A 15,349-nucleotide genomic window follows, 5' to 3' on the forward strand; every position below is an offset into this window, starting at 1 on the left:
GAGGTTTATCATTTTTCCAAATTCAGCTCCTTGTGGCTGGTGACAAATCTAGTTTGCAGAATTGAGAATTGTATTGATTTGACACTGACTTGTGTTGAGTTGGGGAATCTGCCTGGACAGACCAGCTTGGCCTCTCAGTGAGCTGGGCATCATTTCTTCTGGAATCAATTATGCCAACACTTCTTGTCCTCATGGTGGTGTTACATAACGACATAGAACTTCACCAGGCTTATCACTCAAAGGTTGTTTCAACTCGGACTGATGAATATTCATAGCAACAGCGTCAGAAATAATCTCTCTAATTGGCGCCAGGATCACTGCCTGCTCTGATTACACTGCCATTATCTCCTGAGTGAATATTGACAGATGTACTGATGATGAATTTGTCAATAACATATTTCCGTTACCAGGATTTATAATTTTTAGATTCTTTAGACATGTTGACAATCATCAGACAACTGTCTCAGAACACTGCTTTATTTATTTCATCTATTATCCGACAACAATATTACAATATTGGTGATCAAAAGGCTGTAAAATGTGTGCTAATCATGGACTGCCTTAGTGCTTAGAGGAACTACTCCACGAAACGAGGAGCCGATTGTCTCTCCACACTCCCAGAACCATCATGAAGTTATTCCACTTGATGTGACTTCATTCCTCAGTTGTTCAAAACAGCAGGCAGTATCTCTGTGGTGTCACTGGAAGTGTACTTGAAGCCCCTCTCCCCGCGTTGTCTCACCTGGTGTGTGATCCTAGTTATCCGTGTTCACATCATGCTGCTGCTGTATCATGGCTGCAGGTACTGCTGATAACGGAGAGGAGGAATGTTACAAGGCCACGCCCAGCTTCATCAGCTGCCCCATCACATGTAGATAAATCAGACCTTCCTTCGTGTCAGAGAAATACTTCACAATCCTCGGGCGATCCGTGTGAAGGTCATGGTCATTGCAACCAAGACAGATCAGGACATTGAGCTGAGCATCGGGGTGGGGACACTGAGGTGGGGACTGTATGAGGGAGGCGGGGACACGGAGGTGGGGACACGGAGGTGGGGACTGTATGAGGGAGGTGGGGACACGGAGGTGGGGACACGGAGGTGGGGACACTGACGTGGGGACTGTATGAGGGAGGCGGGGACACGGAGGTGGGGACACGGAGGTGGGGACACGGAGGTGGGGACACTGAGGTGGGGACTGTATGAGGGAGGCGGGGACACGGAGGTGGGGACACGGAGGTGGGGACTGTATGAGGGAGGTGGGGACACGGAGGTGGGGACTGTATGAGGGAGGCGGGGACACGGAGGTGGGGACACGGAGGTGGGGACTGTATGAGGGAGGTGGGGACACGGAGGTGGGGACACGGAGGTGGGGACTGTATGAGGGAGGTGGGGACACGGAGGTGGGGACTGTATGAGGGAGGTGGGGACACGGAGGTGGGGACACGGAGGTGGGGACTGTATGAGGGAGGTGGGGACACGGAGGTGGGGACTGTATGAGGGAGGCGGGGACACGGAGGTGGGGACACGGAGGTGGGGACTGTATGAGGGAGGTGGGGACACGGAGGTGGGGACTGTATGAGGGAGGCGGGGACACGGAGGTGGGGACACGGAAGTGGGGACTGTATGAGGGAGGTGGGGACACGGAGGTGGGGACACGGAGGTGGGGACTGTATGAGGGAGGTGGGGACACGGAGGTGGGGACTGTATGAGGGAGGTGGGGACACGGAGGTGGGGACACGCAGGTGGGGACTGTATGAGGGAGGTGGGGACACGGAGGTGGGGACACGGAGGTGGGGACTGTATGAGGGAGGTGGGGACACGGAGGTGGGGACTGTATGAGGGAGGCGGGGACACGGAGGTGGGGACACGGAGGTGGGGACTGTATGAGGGAGGCGGGGACTGTATGACAGAGGTGGGGCAACAGACAGTCCTAATATCGCTATGCTGGTGGAACTCTGTTCCACTGAGTGTGAGTTTGATGTGGTCTGGAGTTGTTGTCCATGTGGACGGGGCTGGTAGCCAGAGGCAAGTAATAACGTAGTACAACAGTATCCTGAAACTGACATCTGACCCTGTGATTATAAATCGACAACACCAGGGAATAACCAGTCTCGTGTTATCCGCCCAAACAGATTCCATGACCCATCACGCTCCCGGCACAGCGACATCGTGCCTGATCCTCCATGACCCATCACGCTCCCCGCACAGTGACATCGTGCCTGATCCTCCATGACCCATCACGCTCCCCGCACAGCGACATCGTGACTGATCCTCCACCAATGTGGACAACGGTATGATGATCCTGGGCATGTATGCCATGTTTCTTTGCCGCCAGCCCCGAATACGCCCGTCTGTGACATGCAACAGGAACCTGCTCTCATCCAATCAGTGGATCTCCCTCCATGTTCTCAGGTTTCAGCCCTGTCTCGCCACTGACAGACAGTCCTTGTCAGACAGTTGTCTGTGGGCATCAAGTTCTCCTTCAGACACGTCTCGCCACTGACAGACAGTCCTTGTCAGACAGTTGTCTGTGGGCATCAAGTTCTCCTTCAGAGACGTCTCGCCACTGACAGACAGTCCTTGTCAGACAGTTGTCTGTGGGCATCAAGTTCTCCTTCAGACACGTCTCGCCACTGACAGACAGTCCTTGTCAGACAGTTGTCTGTGGACATCAAGTTCTCCTTCAGACAGGGCTGTGGCAAAGGGTAAATTTATAACTGAATGGTGGTAACCAGCTGACCAACAGCTTTGTCGGACATTACTCTTCCCTCTTCCCTATTTTTGCCATCTTCCACATTCAGATAATCATCTGGCTATGGTGAAAAAGGATTAAGTCTACAGGTAAAAAATAATTTCAAATTCTGCTTGGACATGCATGTGCTTTGTGTGTCAGAACCGCTACCAGACATTCATATTTTACCTTTGCATATCTGTTCATGTCACAACCAAGAAACAAATTTTTCAATTATATTCACAGTGTGACAGTGATTAGGGGGTCGGTTTCTGAAAGGTGCACATACAAGAGGGCTTACAGTAACATCACGACTTGATACAGACAGTAACATCACGACTTGATACAGACAGTAACATCACGACTTGATACAGACAGTAACATCACGACTTGATACAGACAGTAACATCATGACTTGATACAGACAGTAACATCACGACTTGATACAGACAGTAACATCACGACTTGATACAGACAGTAACATCACGACTCGATACAGACAGTAACATCACGACTCGATACAGGCAGTAACATCACGACTCGATACAGACAGTAACATCAGGACTCGATACAGACAGTAACATCACGACTTGATACAGACAGTAACATCACGACTTGATACAGACAGTAACATCACGACTCGATACAGACAGTAACATCACGACTCGATACAGGCAGTAACATCACGACTCGATACAGGCAGTAACATCACGACTCGATACAGGCAGTAACATCACGACTCGATACAGGCAGTAACATCACGACTTGATACAGGCAGTAACATCACGACTTGATACAGGCAGTAACATCACGACTTGATACAGGCATCTTGGGCATGGACCAGGCAGTGCGAGGCACTCCCCCTGTAGACCCTCACTGTTATAAGGGCTGAGCCCAAAGGAGCAAGTGGAGATCAATATATTTTGAAAAACATAAAGTTTCGCTTCTACATTCGTGCAGCAACACACCGACACTGCAGCTGCTTGAAACTCCTCCAACTGGAGGCATGTCACTGACTCACTGCAACACTCAATCAGGTCCATCAACAAGAGGCTGGATGCAGCACAAGATAAAGATGTCATCACCTGTGACTAATATGATCGAAACAACCATAACACCTACAATCTGTGACTAATATGATCTAAACAACCATAACACTTACAATCTGTGACTAATATGATCTAAACAACCATAACACCTACAATCTGTGACTAATATGATCTAAACAACCATAACACCTACAATCTGTGACTAATATGATCTAAACAGCCATAACACTTACAATCTGTGACTAATATGATCTAAACAACCATAACACTTACAATCTGTGACTAATATGATCTAAACAACCATAACACTTACAATCTGTGACTAATATGATCTAAACAGCCATAACACTTACAATCTGTGACTAATATGATCTAAACAACCATAACACTTACAATCTGTGACTAATATGATCTAAACAACCATAACACTTACAATCTGTGACTACTGTTGTATGAACAACCATAATATACTACTCAAAATTTGATAAGGATCACTAGGTCACATGTGTGTAAGTTACCACAAACATAACAAAAGACATGACTCTGACTCAGAAACGTGTTTAATCATGTTATGAATGAAAATTCATGAACGGCATGAACTTGTATCAATATGGAATGTTTGAAATCTGCAAACACCAAAAGGCATTTCATTAAAAAATGTTAACAGCAAACAAGAGAAAGAATTACACAGTTATGAGGGATAGTCCATCATTACACTTAGTCGATGAAGTGTCAATATCGAGTATGACCTCCCCTTGCATCAATGACGACCTCACAACGTTGAGATATGCTGTCAATAAGCACCCGGATGTTCCCAATGGGAAGGTTGTTCCACTCTTCCACGAGGGCATGTCTGAGCTCTGCCAAAGTCGTGGGTTGTGCTCTACGGCGTGAAAGGGCAACCTGCAGCATGTTCCAGACATGCTCAATCGGGTTCAAGTCCGGCGAGCGCGCTGGCCAGTCCATGCGGACAATTGTCTCCTGCTCAAGGTACTGCTCAACCACCCTGGCGCGATGAGGACGGGCGTTATCATCCATCAGGATGAACTCAGGGCCAACAGCACCAGCGTAGGGTCTGACGTACACATCGAGCATCTCATCCCGGTACCTCACCCCCATCATTGTTCCTCTCTCCAGGACATGAAGATCTGTCCTTCCATCTCTGTTGATTCCACCCCAGACCATGATGGAACCACCACCATAACGGTCATGTTCACTGATGTTGGCATCATGGAAACGTTCACGTTGTCGTCGCCACACCCGCTGCCTCCTGTCTGTAAAGTCCAAACAATACCTGGACTCATCGGTGAACAGAACTGGAACCCAATCGTTCCGTGTCCAAGTGACATGTTCTTCAGCCCATTCCAATCGCTCCCGCCGGTGTCAAACAGTCAGGGGGATTCGGACACATGCCCTTCTCGAGTAGAGACCTGCATTGTGAAGACGATTCCGTATCGTCTGAGTGGACACATTCACCCCCGAGGCGTTCAGGAGTTCGTTACGTAGGCTGGTTGCTGTCCAGAAGGGATGACGTCGTGCCTGAAGAGCCACAAAATCATCTTGGCGTTGGGTTGTCGACCTCTGACGACCACCCCCATGTCGGTGTGCTGCTGTACCAAAATTTTGCTGTCGGGACCAGGCCCTGCTTACAACGCTCTGGCTGACGTTTAGTGCAATGGCAACGTCATGTTGTGAATAGCCAGCATCAAGCATTCCAATACATCTGCCCAGTTGTTCTGTCGTCAGGCGACGCCTTACACATTGAGGGGGCATTGCGTAGCTAAACGTAGTGTAAACACTCAATTGAGTTTAAAGTTTCAGAATGAATCAGACACCGTTGCCTGATTGGAAATCGTGCAATGGTAGCAAAAGCATGAACTGTGATGTGAAACGCATTTCCCATGGCATGAAATACACGTGCAAGTGTGTTGGAGACGTTTTTGATTTCACTTGAACACAATATTGCCAGTTATGCAGTTATTTTGTTTTTTTATTAAGACAAATATCTACGATCCTTATCAAATTTTGAGTAGTATACTTACAATCTGTGACTACTGTTGTATAAACAACCATAACACTTACAATCTGTGACTACTGTTGTATAAACAACCATAACACTTACAATATGTGACTACATTTGTATAAACAACCATAACACTTACAATCTGTGACTACATTTGTATAAACAACCATAACACTTACAATCTGTGACTACATTTGTATAAACAACCATAACACTTACAATCTGTGACTACATTTGTATAAACAACCATAACACTTACAATCTGTGACTACTGTTGTATAAACAACCATAACACTTACAATCTGTGACTACATTTGTATAAACAACCATAACACTTACAATCTGTGACTACATTTGTATAAACAACCATAACACTTACAATCTGTGACTACATTTGTATAAACAACCATAACACTTACAATCTGTGACTACTGTTGTATAAACAACCATAACACTTACAATATGTGACTACATTTGTATAAACAACCATAACACTTACAATCTGTGACTACATTTGTATAAACAACCATAACACTTACAATATGTGACTACATTTGTATAAACAACCATAACACTTACAATCTGTGACTACATTTGTATAAACAACCATAACACTTACAATCTGTGACTACATTTGTATAAACAACCATAACACTTACAATATGTGACTACATTTGTATAAACAACCATAACACTTACAATATGTGACTACATTTGTATAAACAACCATAACACTTACAATCTGTGACTACATTTGTATAAACAACCATAACACTTACAATATGTGACTACATTTGTATAAACAACCATAACACTTACAATCTGTGACTACTGTTGTATAAACAACCATAACACTTACAATATGTGACTACATTTGTATAAACAACCATAACACTTACAATCTGTGACTACATTTGTATAAACAACCATAACACTTACAATATGTGACTACATTTGTATAAACAACCATAACACTTACAATCTGTGACTACATTTGTATAAACAACCATAACACTTACAATCTGTGACTACATTTGTATAAACAACCATAACACTTACAATCTGTGACTACTGTTGTATAAACAACCATAACACTTACAATCTGTGACTACATTTGTATAAACAACCATAACACTTACAATATGTGACTACATTTGTATAAACAACCATAACACTTACAATATGTGACTACATTTGTATAAACAACCATAACACTTACAATCTGTGACTACATTTGTATAAACAACCATAACACTTACAATCTGTGACTACATTTGTATAAACAACCATAACACTTACAATCTGTGACTACATTTGTATAAACAACCATAACACTTACAATCTGTGACTACTGTTGTATGAACAACCATAACACTTACAATCTGTGACTAATATTATCTTTAAAGCCATAACACTTACAATCTGTGATTTCTATTGTATAAACAACCAAAACACTTACAATCTGTGACTACTGTTGTATAAACATCTAGCAGAGATGCGTGTCTACTGTTTCTGTAACTATCTCAGGTCTATCCTGGTGGAACAACTGTAACTATCTCAGGTCTATCCTTGCGGAACAACTGTGGCTATCTCAGGTCTATCCTGGTGAAACAACTGTGACTATCTCAGGTCTATCCTGGTGAAACAACTTAAGCTATCTCAGGTCTATCCTGGTGGAGCAACTGTAACTATCTCAGGTCTATCCTGGTGGAACAACTGTAACTATCTCAGGTCTATCCTGGTGGAACAACTGTAACTATCTCAGGTCTATCCTGGTGGAACAACTTTAGCTATCTCAGGTCTATCCTGGTGGAACAACTGTAACTATCTCAGGTCTATCCTGGTGGAACAACTGTGGCTATCTCAGGTCTATCCTGGTGGAGCAACTGTAACTATCTCAGGTCTATCCTGGTGGAACAACTGTAACTAACTCAGGTCTATCCTGGTGGAACAACTGTGGCTATCTCAGGTCTATCCTGGTGGAGCAACTGTAACTATCTCAGGTCTATCCTGGTGGAACAACTGTAACTATCTCAGGTCTATCCTGGTGGAACAACTGTAACTATCTCAGGTCTATCCTGATGGAACAACTGTGGCTATCTCAGGTCTATCCTGGTGAAACAACTGTAACTATCTCAGGTCTATCCTGGTTGTACAACTGTAACTATCTCAGGTCTATCCTGATGAAACAACTGTCACTATCTCAGGTCTATCCTAGTGAAACAACTGTAACGGTCTCAGGTCTATCCTGATGGAACAACTGTAACTATCTCAGGTCTATCCTGGTGAAACAACTGTAACTATCTCAGGTCTATCCTGGTGGAACAACTGTGGCTATCTCAGGTCTATCCTGGTGGAGCAACTGTAACTATCTCAGGTCTATCCTGGTGGAACAACTCTGGCTATCTCAGGTCTATCCTGGTGAAACAACTGTAACTATCTCAGGTCTATCCTGGTGGAACAACTCTGGCTATCTCAGGTCTATCCTGGTGGAACAACTTAAGCTATCTCAGGTCTATCCTGGTGGAACAACTTAAGCTATCTCAGGTCTATCCTGGTGAAACAACTTAAGCTATCTCAGGTCTATCCTGGTGGAACAACTGTAACTATCTCAGGTCTATCCTGGTGGAACAACTGTAACTATCTCAGGTCTATCCTGGTGGAACAACTGTAACTATCTCAGGTCTATCCTGGTGGAACAACTGTAACTATCTCAGGTCTATCCTGATGGAACAACTGTGGCTATCTCAGGTCTATCCCCGTGGAACAACTGTAACTATCTCAGGTCTATCCTGGTGGAACAACTGTAACTATCTCAGGTCTATCCTGGTGGAACAACTTTAGCTATCTCAGGTCTATCCTGGTGGAACAACTGTAACTATCTCAGGTCTATCCTGGTGGAACAACTGTAACTATCTCAGGTCTATCCTGGTGGAACAACTGTAACTATCTCAGGTCTATCCTGGTGGAACAACTGTAACTATCTCAGGTCTATCCTGGTGGAACAACTGTAACTATCTCAGGTCTATCCTGATGGAACAACTGTGGCTATCTCAGGTCTATCCTGGTGGAGCAACTGTAACTATCTCAGGTCTATCCTGGTGGAACAACTGTAACTATCTCAGGTCTATCCTGGTGGAACAACTGTAACTATCTCAGGTCTATCCTGATGGAACAACTGTGGCTATCTCAGGTCTATCCTGGTGAAACAACTGTAACTATCTCAGGTCTATTCTGATGGAACAACTGTGGCTATCTCAGGTCTATCCTGGTGAAACAACTGTAACGGTCTCAGGTCTATCCTGGTGGAACAACTGTAACTATCTCAGGTCTATCCTGGTGGAACAACTGTAACGGTCTCAGGTCTATCCTGGTGGAACAACTGTAACTATCTCAGGTCTATCCTGGTGGAACAACTGTAACGGTCTCAGGTCTATCCTGGTGGAACAACTGTGGCTATCTCAGGTCTATCCTGGTGGAACAACTGTAACTATCTCAGGTCTATCCTGGTGGAACAACTGTAACTATCTCAGGTCTATCCTGGTGGAACAACTGTCACTATCTCAGGTCAATCCTGGTGGAACAACTGTAACTATCTCAGGTCTATCCTGGTGGAGCAACTGTAACTATCTCAGGTCTATTATGGTGGATATGACACTTCTGCTACTCTGACAGTGAATGGTCGTGTTACCTTGTGACCGTTGGCTGGGATGGTTTCATAGAAGCCATAGTACATGTCCCTCGGGGAGGGGGGGAACTGCCGCGGCGAGTCCATGTCCTCCGGTTGGGGGCCAGCAGTTAGTGTCGTCCCTGACGTTGATGCACCATCACGGTACCACTCCTCGTCACCTGCAAACATCCAAACAGCCATTTGATTACCAACAATAAAGACACAACACTGTAAATTAGTGTAATGTACTCTGAAGCAGTTAACACAGCATCCTACACTGTATGTTCATAAATTGTACATCATCTTGCATAAATAATAAATATACAAACTCTGGAAAAACAAACAAATCAGAAGTCAAATCATAAATATCTGACAGTGTTGCCAACATCCACACAAAATTAATACAAAAGATGAACTGGTCATTTCTGCATGGATTGGGCCTGATTGTGTGGTGTACTGCAGAAATCTTATAAAAAGATGAAAAAATTGCAAAAACACAACCATGTGGGAAACTGGCACCGAAACAACCATTCTGACATGCATCTGCAACATCACTTGTTGGGCTATATAAACGTGGGTTTTCATTGCATGCCATCATAATGTCACAGCAAGTGAACAGCTAGCATGTCGGCAACAACCACAGAACCTCCGACAGTTGGCACAAGCACTGCAGACAGGGTGGTGAACATTCCCCAGGCAACAACCACAGAACCTCCGACAGTTGGCACAAGCACTGCAGACAGGGTGGTGAACATTCCCCAGGCAACAACCACAGAACCTCCGACAGTTGGCACAAGCACTGCAGACAGGGTGGTGAACATTCCCCAGGCAACAACCACAGAACCTCCGACAGTTGGCACAAGCACTGCAGACAGGGTGGTGAACATTCCCCAGGCCACAATTCAGGATCTGATTGATTCCATGGAATCACGATGAGAGTCAGGTTTGGAAACAGATGACCTTCACCATGAAAATATACTGTTCCATGTGTGCCATTTATAAAATATACATCTGAAATTATTTTGCATTTCTTTTTTTGCACAGTATATATTAGAAGCAAGACTAGCAATCATTAAGACTTTCAACATATTCCAACAAGTTTGTCGCACAGGGTGAGGGTGGGTCAGTTGTGATCAGTGTTTCTGCTCCTGTTTCCAGTTTTCAATGAAACAGTTCATCTGAACACTACACTCACACAGAGCCCAAGGCCCTGTCACAGCTGACAGTGATCTGGCACTTAGGGCTGTCAACTGCCCATCACAACAATTACACCAAACACATGTTTCCAGTCAGTGTCTTCAAACAGCCAGTCAGACAGCTACTGGTAAATCTACATTGCAGCCAGAACACGTCAAGCTCCCAGCTACTGGAGAATCTACACTGCAGCCTGGAGGCATGTCCCAGCTACTGGAGACTTTACACTGCAGCCAGGAGGCATGTCCCAGCTACTGGAGACTCTACACTGCAGCCTGGAGGCATGTCCCAGCTACTGGTGACTCTACACTGCAGCCAGGAGACATGTCCCAGCTACAGGAGACTCTACACTGCAGCCAGGAGGCATGTCCCAGCTACTGGTGACTCTACACTGCAGCCTGGAGGCATGTCCAAGCTACTGGAGACTCTACACTGCAGCCAGAACACGTCAAGCTCCCAGCTACTGGAGACTCTACACTGCAGCCAGGAGGCATGTCCCAGCTACCGGAGACTCTACACTGCAGCCAGGAGGCATGTCCAAGCTACTGGTGACTCTACACTGCAGCCAGGAGACATGTCCCAGCTATTGGAGACTCTACACTGCAGCCAGGAGGCATGTCCCAGCTACTGGAGACTCTACACTGCAGCCAGGAGGCATGTCCCAGCTACTGGAGACTCTACACTGCAGCCTGGAGGCATGTCCCAGCTACTGGAGACTCTACACTGCAGCCAGGAGGCATGTCCCAGCTATTGGTGACTCTACACTGCAGCCTGGAGGCATGTCCCAGCTACTGGTAACTCTAAACTGCAGCCAGGAGGCATGTCCCAGCTACTGGTGACTCTACACTGCAGCCTGGAGGCATGTCCCAGCTACTGGAGACTCTACACTGCAGCCTGGAGGCATGTCCCAGCTACTGGAGACTCTACACTGCAGCCAGGAGGCATGTCCCACTCAGGTGGGCATTATAATGCTATATAGCATGACAAATCAAAGGGTATTATAATCCTATATAGGACACATCAAAGGGTATTATAATCCTATATAGGACACATCAAAGGGGATTATAATCCTATATAGTTATAACCATCAAAGGGGATTATAATCCTATATAGTTATAACCATCAAAGGGGATTATAATCCTATATAGGACACATCAAAGGGTAAAATAATCCTATATAGCAGGACACAGAAAGGAGTATAATCCTATATAGCAGGACACAAAAAGGATTATAATCCTATATAGCAGGACACAAAAAGGATTATAATCCTATATAGCAGGTCACATAACATAAATATAATCCTAATTCAAGTAATCTGTGAGGTTGTAGTTGAAGCAGTATTTTGTCACACTAAATTCGGTTTGCTGTCCCTTATAAGTACAATGTGAGCCTGTAAGCTGGTGCATGTTCATGTATTCGTATACCGTCAATATATTGCTGGACTATTTATTATGTTAAGAATGATCAGTTCAGTGTGGCGAATGTGGCAGTATGGCAGTATGGCAGTATGGTAGCATGGCAACACAATGTACATGTATAATGTGTACATCTCTCAAGCAAACATAATTGTATTATGATTACAGTTAAATGTGTGAAATATTGTTAGTTTATGATAATAAATAACCAGGTTGGATTGTTCTGATGTTTGGTATTTACGTATTTTGTATACACCATATACATGTATTTTTACATTATAGTGAAAAATCTAAACCTTCGCAATCCCCCCATTCATATTCTGAGTTGGGATAAGCTATTGAACTTGTTTTGTGATTAGTTAGCATTGCCTCCCTTAAATGAACATTTGATTTCCATCCATGTTCATTGTGCTGGGGAAGTTGTACACTAGCATTTGTAACCGAGGCACAGACACAGGTGACAACGAACTCCAACACAAAGTACACAGGGCTTTTGAGTTGTCTAATGCAGAACTTTACATTGAAGCCGGACATGTCAGGAGGGCATTATAATCCTATATAGCAGGAAGCGTCAGGAGGGCATTATAATCCTATATAGCGGGACACGTCAGGAGGGCATTATAATCCTATATAGCGGGACCCGTCGGGAGGGCATTATAATCCTATATAGCGGGACCCGTCGGGAGGGCATTATAATCCTGTACAGCGGGACACGTCGGGAGGGCATTATAATCCTGTATAGCGGGACACGTCAGGAGGGCATTATAATCCTATATGGCGGGACACATCAGGAGTGAGTGAGTGAGTTGGGTTTAACGCCGCTTTTAACAGTATTCCAGTTATATCGCGGCGTGTCAGCTTAATGTGGGAGGAAAGCCCGAAGTGTTGCAGGTCTCAGACGTTTACAACTTCGGTGAAACCCACAAGCATGGGTATGGTGCTGACAAACCTAGAAACATAAGACACATCAGGAGGGCATTATAATCTTATATAGCGGGACACATCAGGAGGGTATTATAATCCTATATAGTGGGACACGTCAGGAGGGCATTATAATCCTATATAGCGGGACACATCAGGAGGGCATTATAATCTTATATAGCGGGACACGTCAGGAGGGCATTATAATCCTATATAGCGGGACACGTCAGGAGGGCATTATAATCCTATATAGCGGGACACATCAGGAGGGCATTATAATCCTATATAGCGGGACACGTCAGGAGGGCATTATAATCCTGTATAGCGGGACACATCAGGAGGGCATTATAATCCTATATAGCGGGACACGTCAGGAGGGCATTATAATCCTGTATAGCGGGACACATCAGGAGGGCATTATAATCCTATATAGCGGGACACGTCAGGAGGGCATTATAATCCTATATAGCGGGACACATCAGGAGGGCATTATAATCCTATATAGCGGGACAAGTCAGGAGGGCATTATAATCCTGTATAGCAGACACATCAGGAGGGCATCATAATTGGTCCCAGAAAAGGGCCAATTTGTTCCGCAGATACTCTGGAGTGTTTCTGTAGCTACGCAGATACGTTACAAACATTCTGCGTTGTCACGGTGAAATATTTGCAAAATAAACTTTATGTTGTAATGCAAAGCAGAACACATCAAAGGGGATTTTAATCCTATTTATCATCCAAAACTGGCTCCCTCAGGAGACTAGATCAAGCGATATCTACACTGTAGATATTGCTGCAATGAAATTACATCACAATGCTTTGCAGACCATTGTGACGTCACTGATTACCATGACGTCACAATCAAATGACATCACTAATGGCTCTGCTACTGAAGCTGTTAGCAGTGCTTTTTACACTGAAAACACTGCTAATTACTGTCTACAAATTGAAAAAGTTGGAAGAATGATGTTGGATGATATATAAAATCTCACCCTCGTGTCTTTTGATATCAAATATATCAACACTCGTTGATAAAAGTGGCAAAAATCCTCGGCAAGCCTCGGAATTTTTCCACTTTTATCAACTCGTGTTGATATATTTGATATCAAAAGACACGGAGGTGAGATTCTCTATATAGCGGGACACGTCAGGAGGGCATTATAATCCTATATAGCAGGACACGTCAGGAGGGCATAATAATCCTATATAGCAGGACACGTCAGGAGGGCATTATAATCCTATATAGCGGGACACGTCAGGAGGGCATTATAATCCTATATAGCAGGACATATCAGAAAGGGTAATTATCCTATATAGCAGGACATTTCAGGAGGGAATTTTAATCCTATATACTAGTGGTAGGACGTATCAGAAAGGATTATAATCCCATATAGCAGGACACATGATATAACTCTACTGTTGGTCACGGTAACGTTTTACTGAGACCAAGTGCTGGACACAAGTCTGTTTCTGCAGAACTATCTTCAGTTGCATGGAGACTGCTTTCTATCAGTACCACCATTATAGCACGACAAGGACAAGGAGTGTGTACTTACTCTCTGGGAATACAGTCACTGATCTGACGGTATGCTGCGACACAGTGGACTACTGAGCTGTTATTGCCGCCTGACAAGTGTATCAGTGAGCGGCACAGAGCACTGTCAGTCTGTGTTGGGAAACAATCTGACATCTCCGACTCGGTTTCCTCTCAGTGAGGAGTTACTTCCTCCTGTTTTTTCCTGCTGAGAATTCCTGTGCCCTATCCTACATACATCAATGTCCACAACGCACTTTCTGCATATCTGAGCTCTTCATCAATGTTACATCAGGCAAAAGCCCTAAATATCTGTTACATCAGGCAAAAGCCCTAAATATCTGTTACATCAGACACAAGTCCTAAATATCTGTTACATCAGACACAAGCCCTAAATATCTGTTACATCAGGCAAAAGCCCTAAATATCTGTTACATCAGACACAAGCCCTAAATATCTGTTACATCAAACACAAGCCCTAAATATCTGTTACATCAGACACAAGCCCTAAATATCTGTTACATCAGGCAAAAGCCCTAAATATCTGTTACATCAAACACAAGCCCTAAATATCTGTTACATCAAATTCAAGCCCTAAATATATGTTACATCAGAGAAAAGCCCTAAATAGCTGTTACATCAGACACAAGCCCTCAATATCTGATACATCAGACACAAGCCCTAAATATCTGTTACATCACACACAAGTGCTAATATCTGTTACACCAGATTCAAGCCCAAAATATCTGTTACATCAGACACAAGTTTTATATATATGTTACATCAGACACAAGCCCCAAATATCTGTTAC

At 44.3% G+C, this 15,349-nt stretch overlaps 1 protein-coding gene across 1 annotated transcript in view; it reads right to left on the reverse strand.

Moving 5' to 3' along the window:
• LOC139449121 (unconventional myosin-XVI-like) overlaps nt 1-15,349 on the reverse strand; it is a 157,726-nt gene that overhangs the window by 49,326 nt on the left and 93,051 nt on the right. The window contains exon 29 of the mRNA XM_071230605.1: nt 9,496-9,653. Within this exon, the coding sequence (XP_071086706.1) occupies nt 9,496-9,653 (158 nt within the window). The remainder of the gene's footprint in view (nt 1-9,495; nt 9,654-15,349) is intronic.

This window comes from Haliotis cracherodii, unplaced genomic scaffold, assembly GCF_022045235.1.
Source record: "Haliotis cracherodii isolate W230 unplaced genomic scaffold, xgHalCrac1.p SCAF_7, whole genome shotgun sequence".
Taxonomy (NCBI): domain Eukaryota; kingdom Metazoa; phylum Mollusca; class Gastropoda; order Lepetellida; family Haliotidae; genus Haliotis; species Haliotis cracherodii.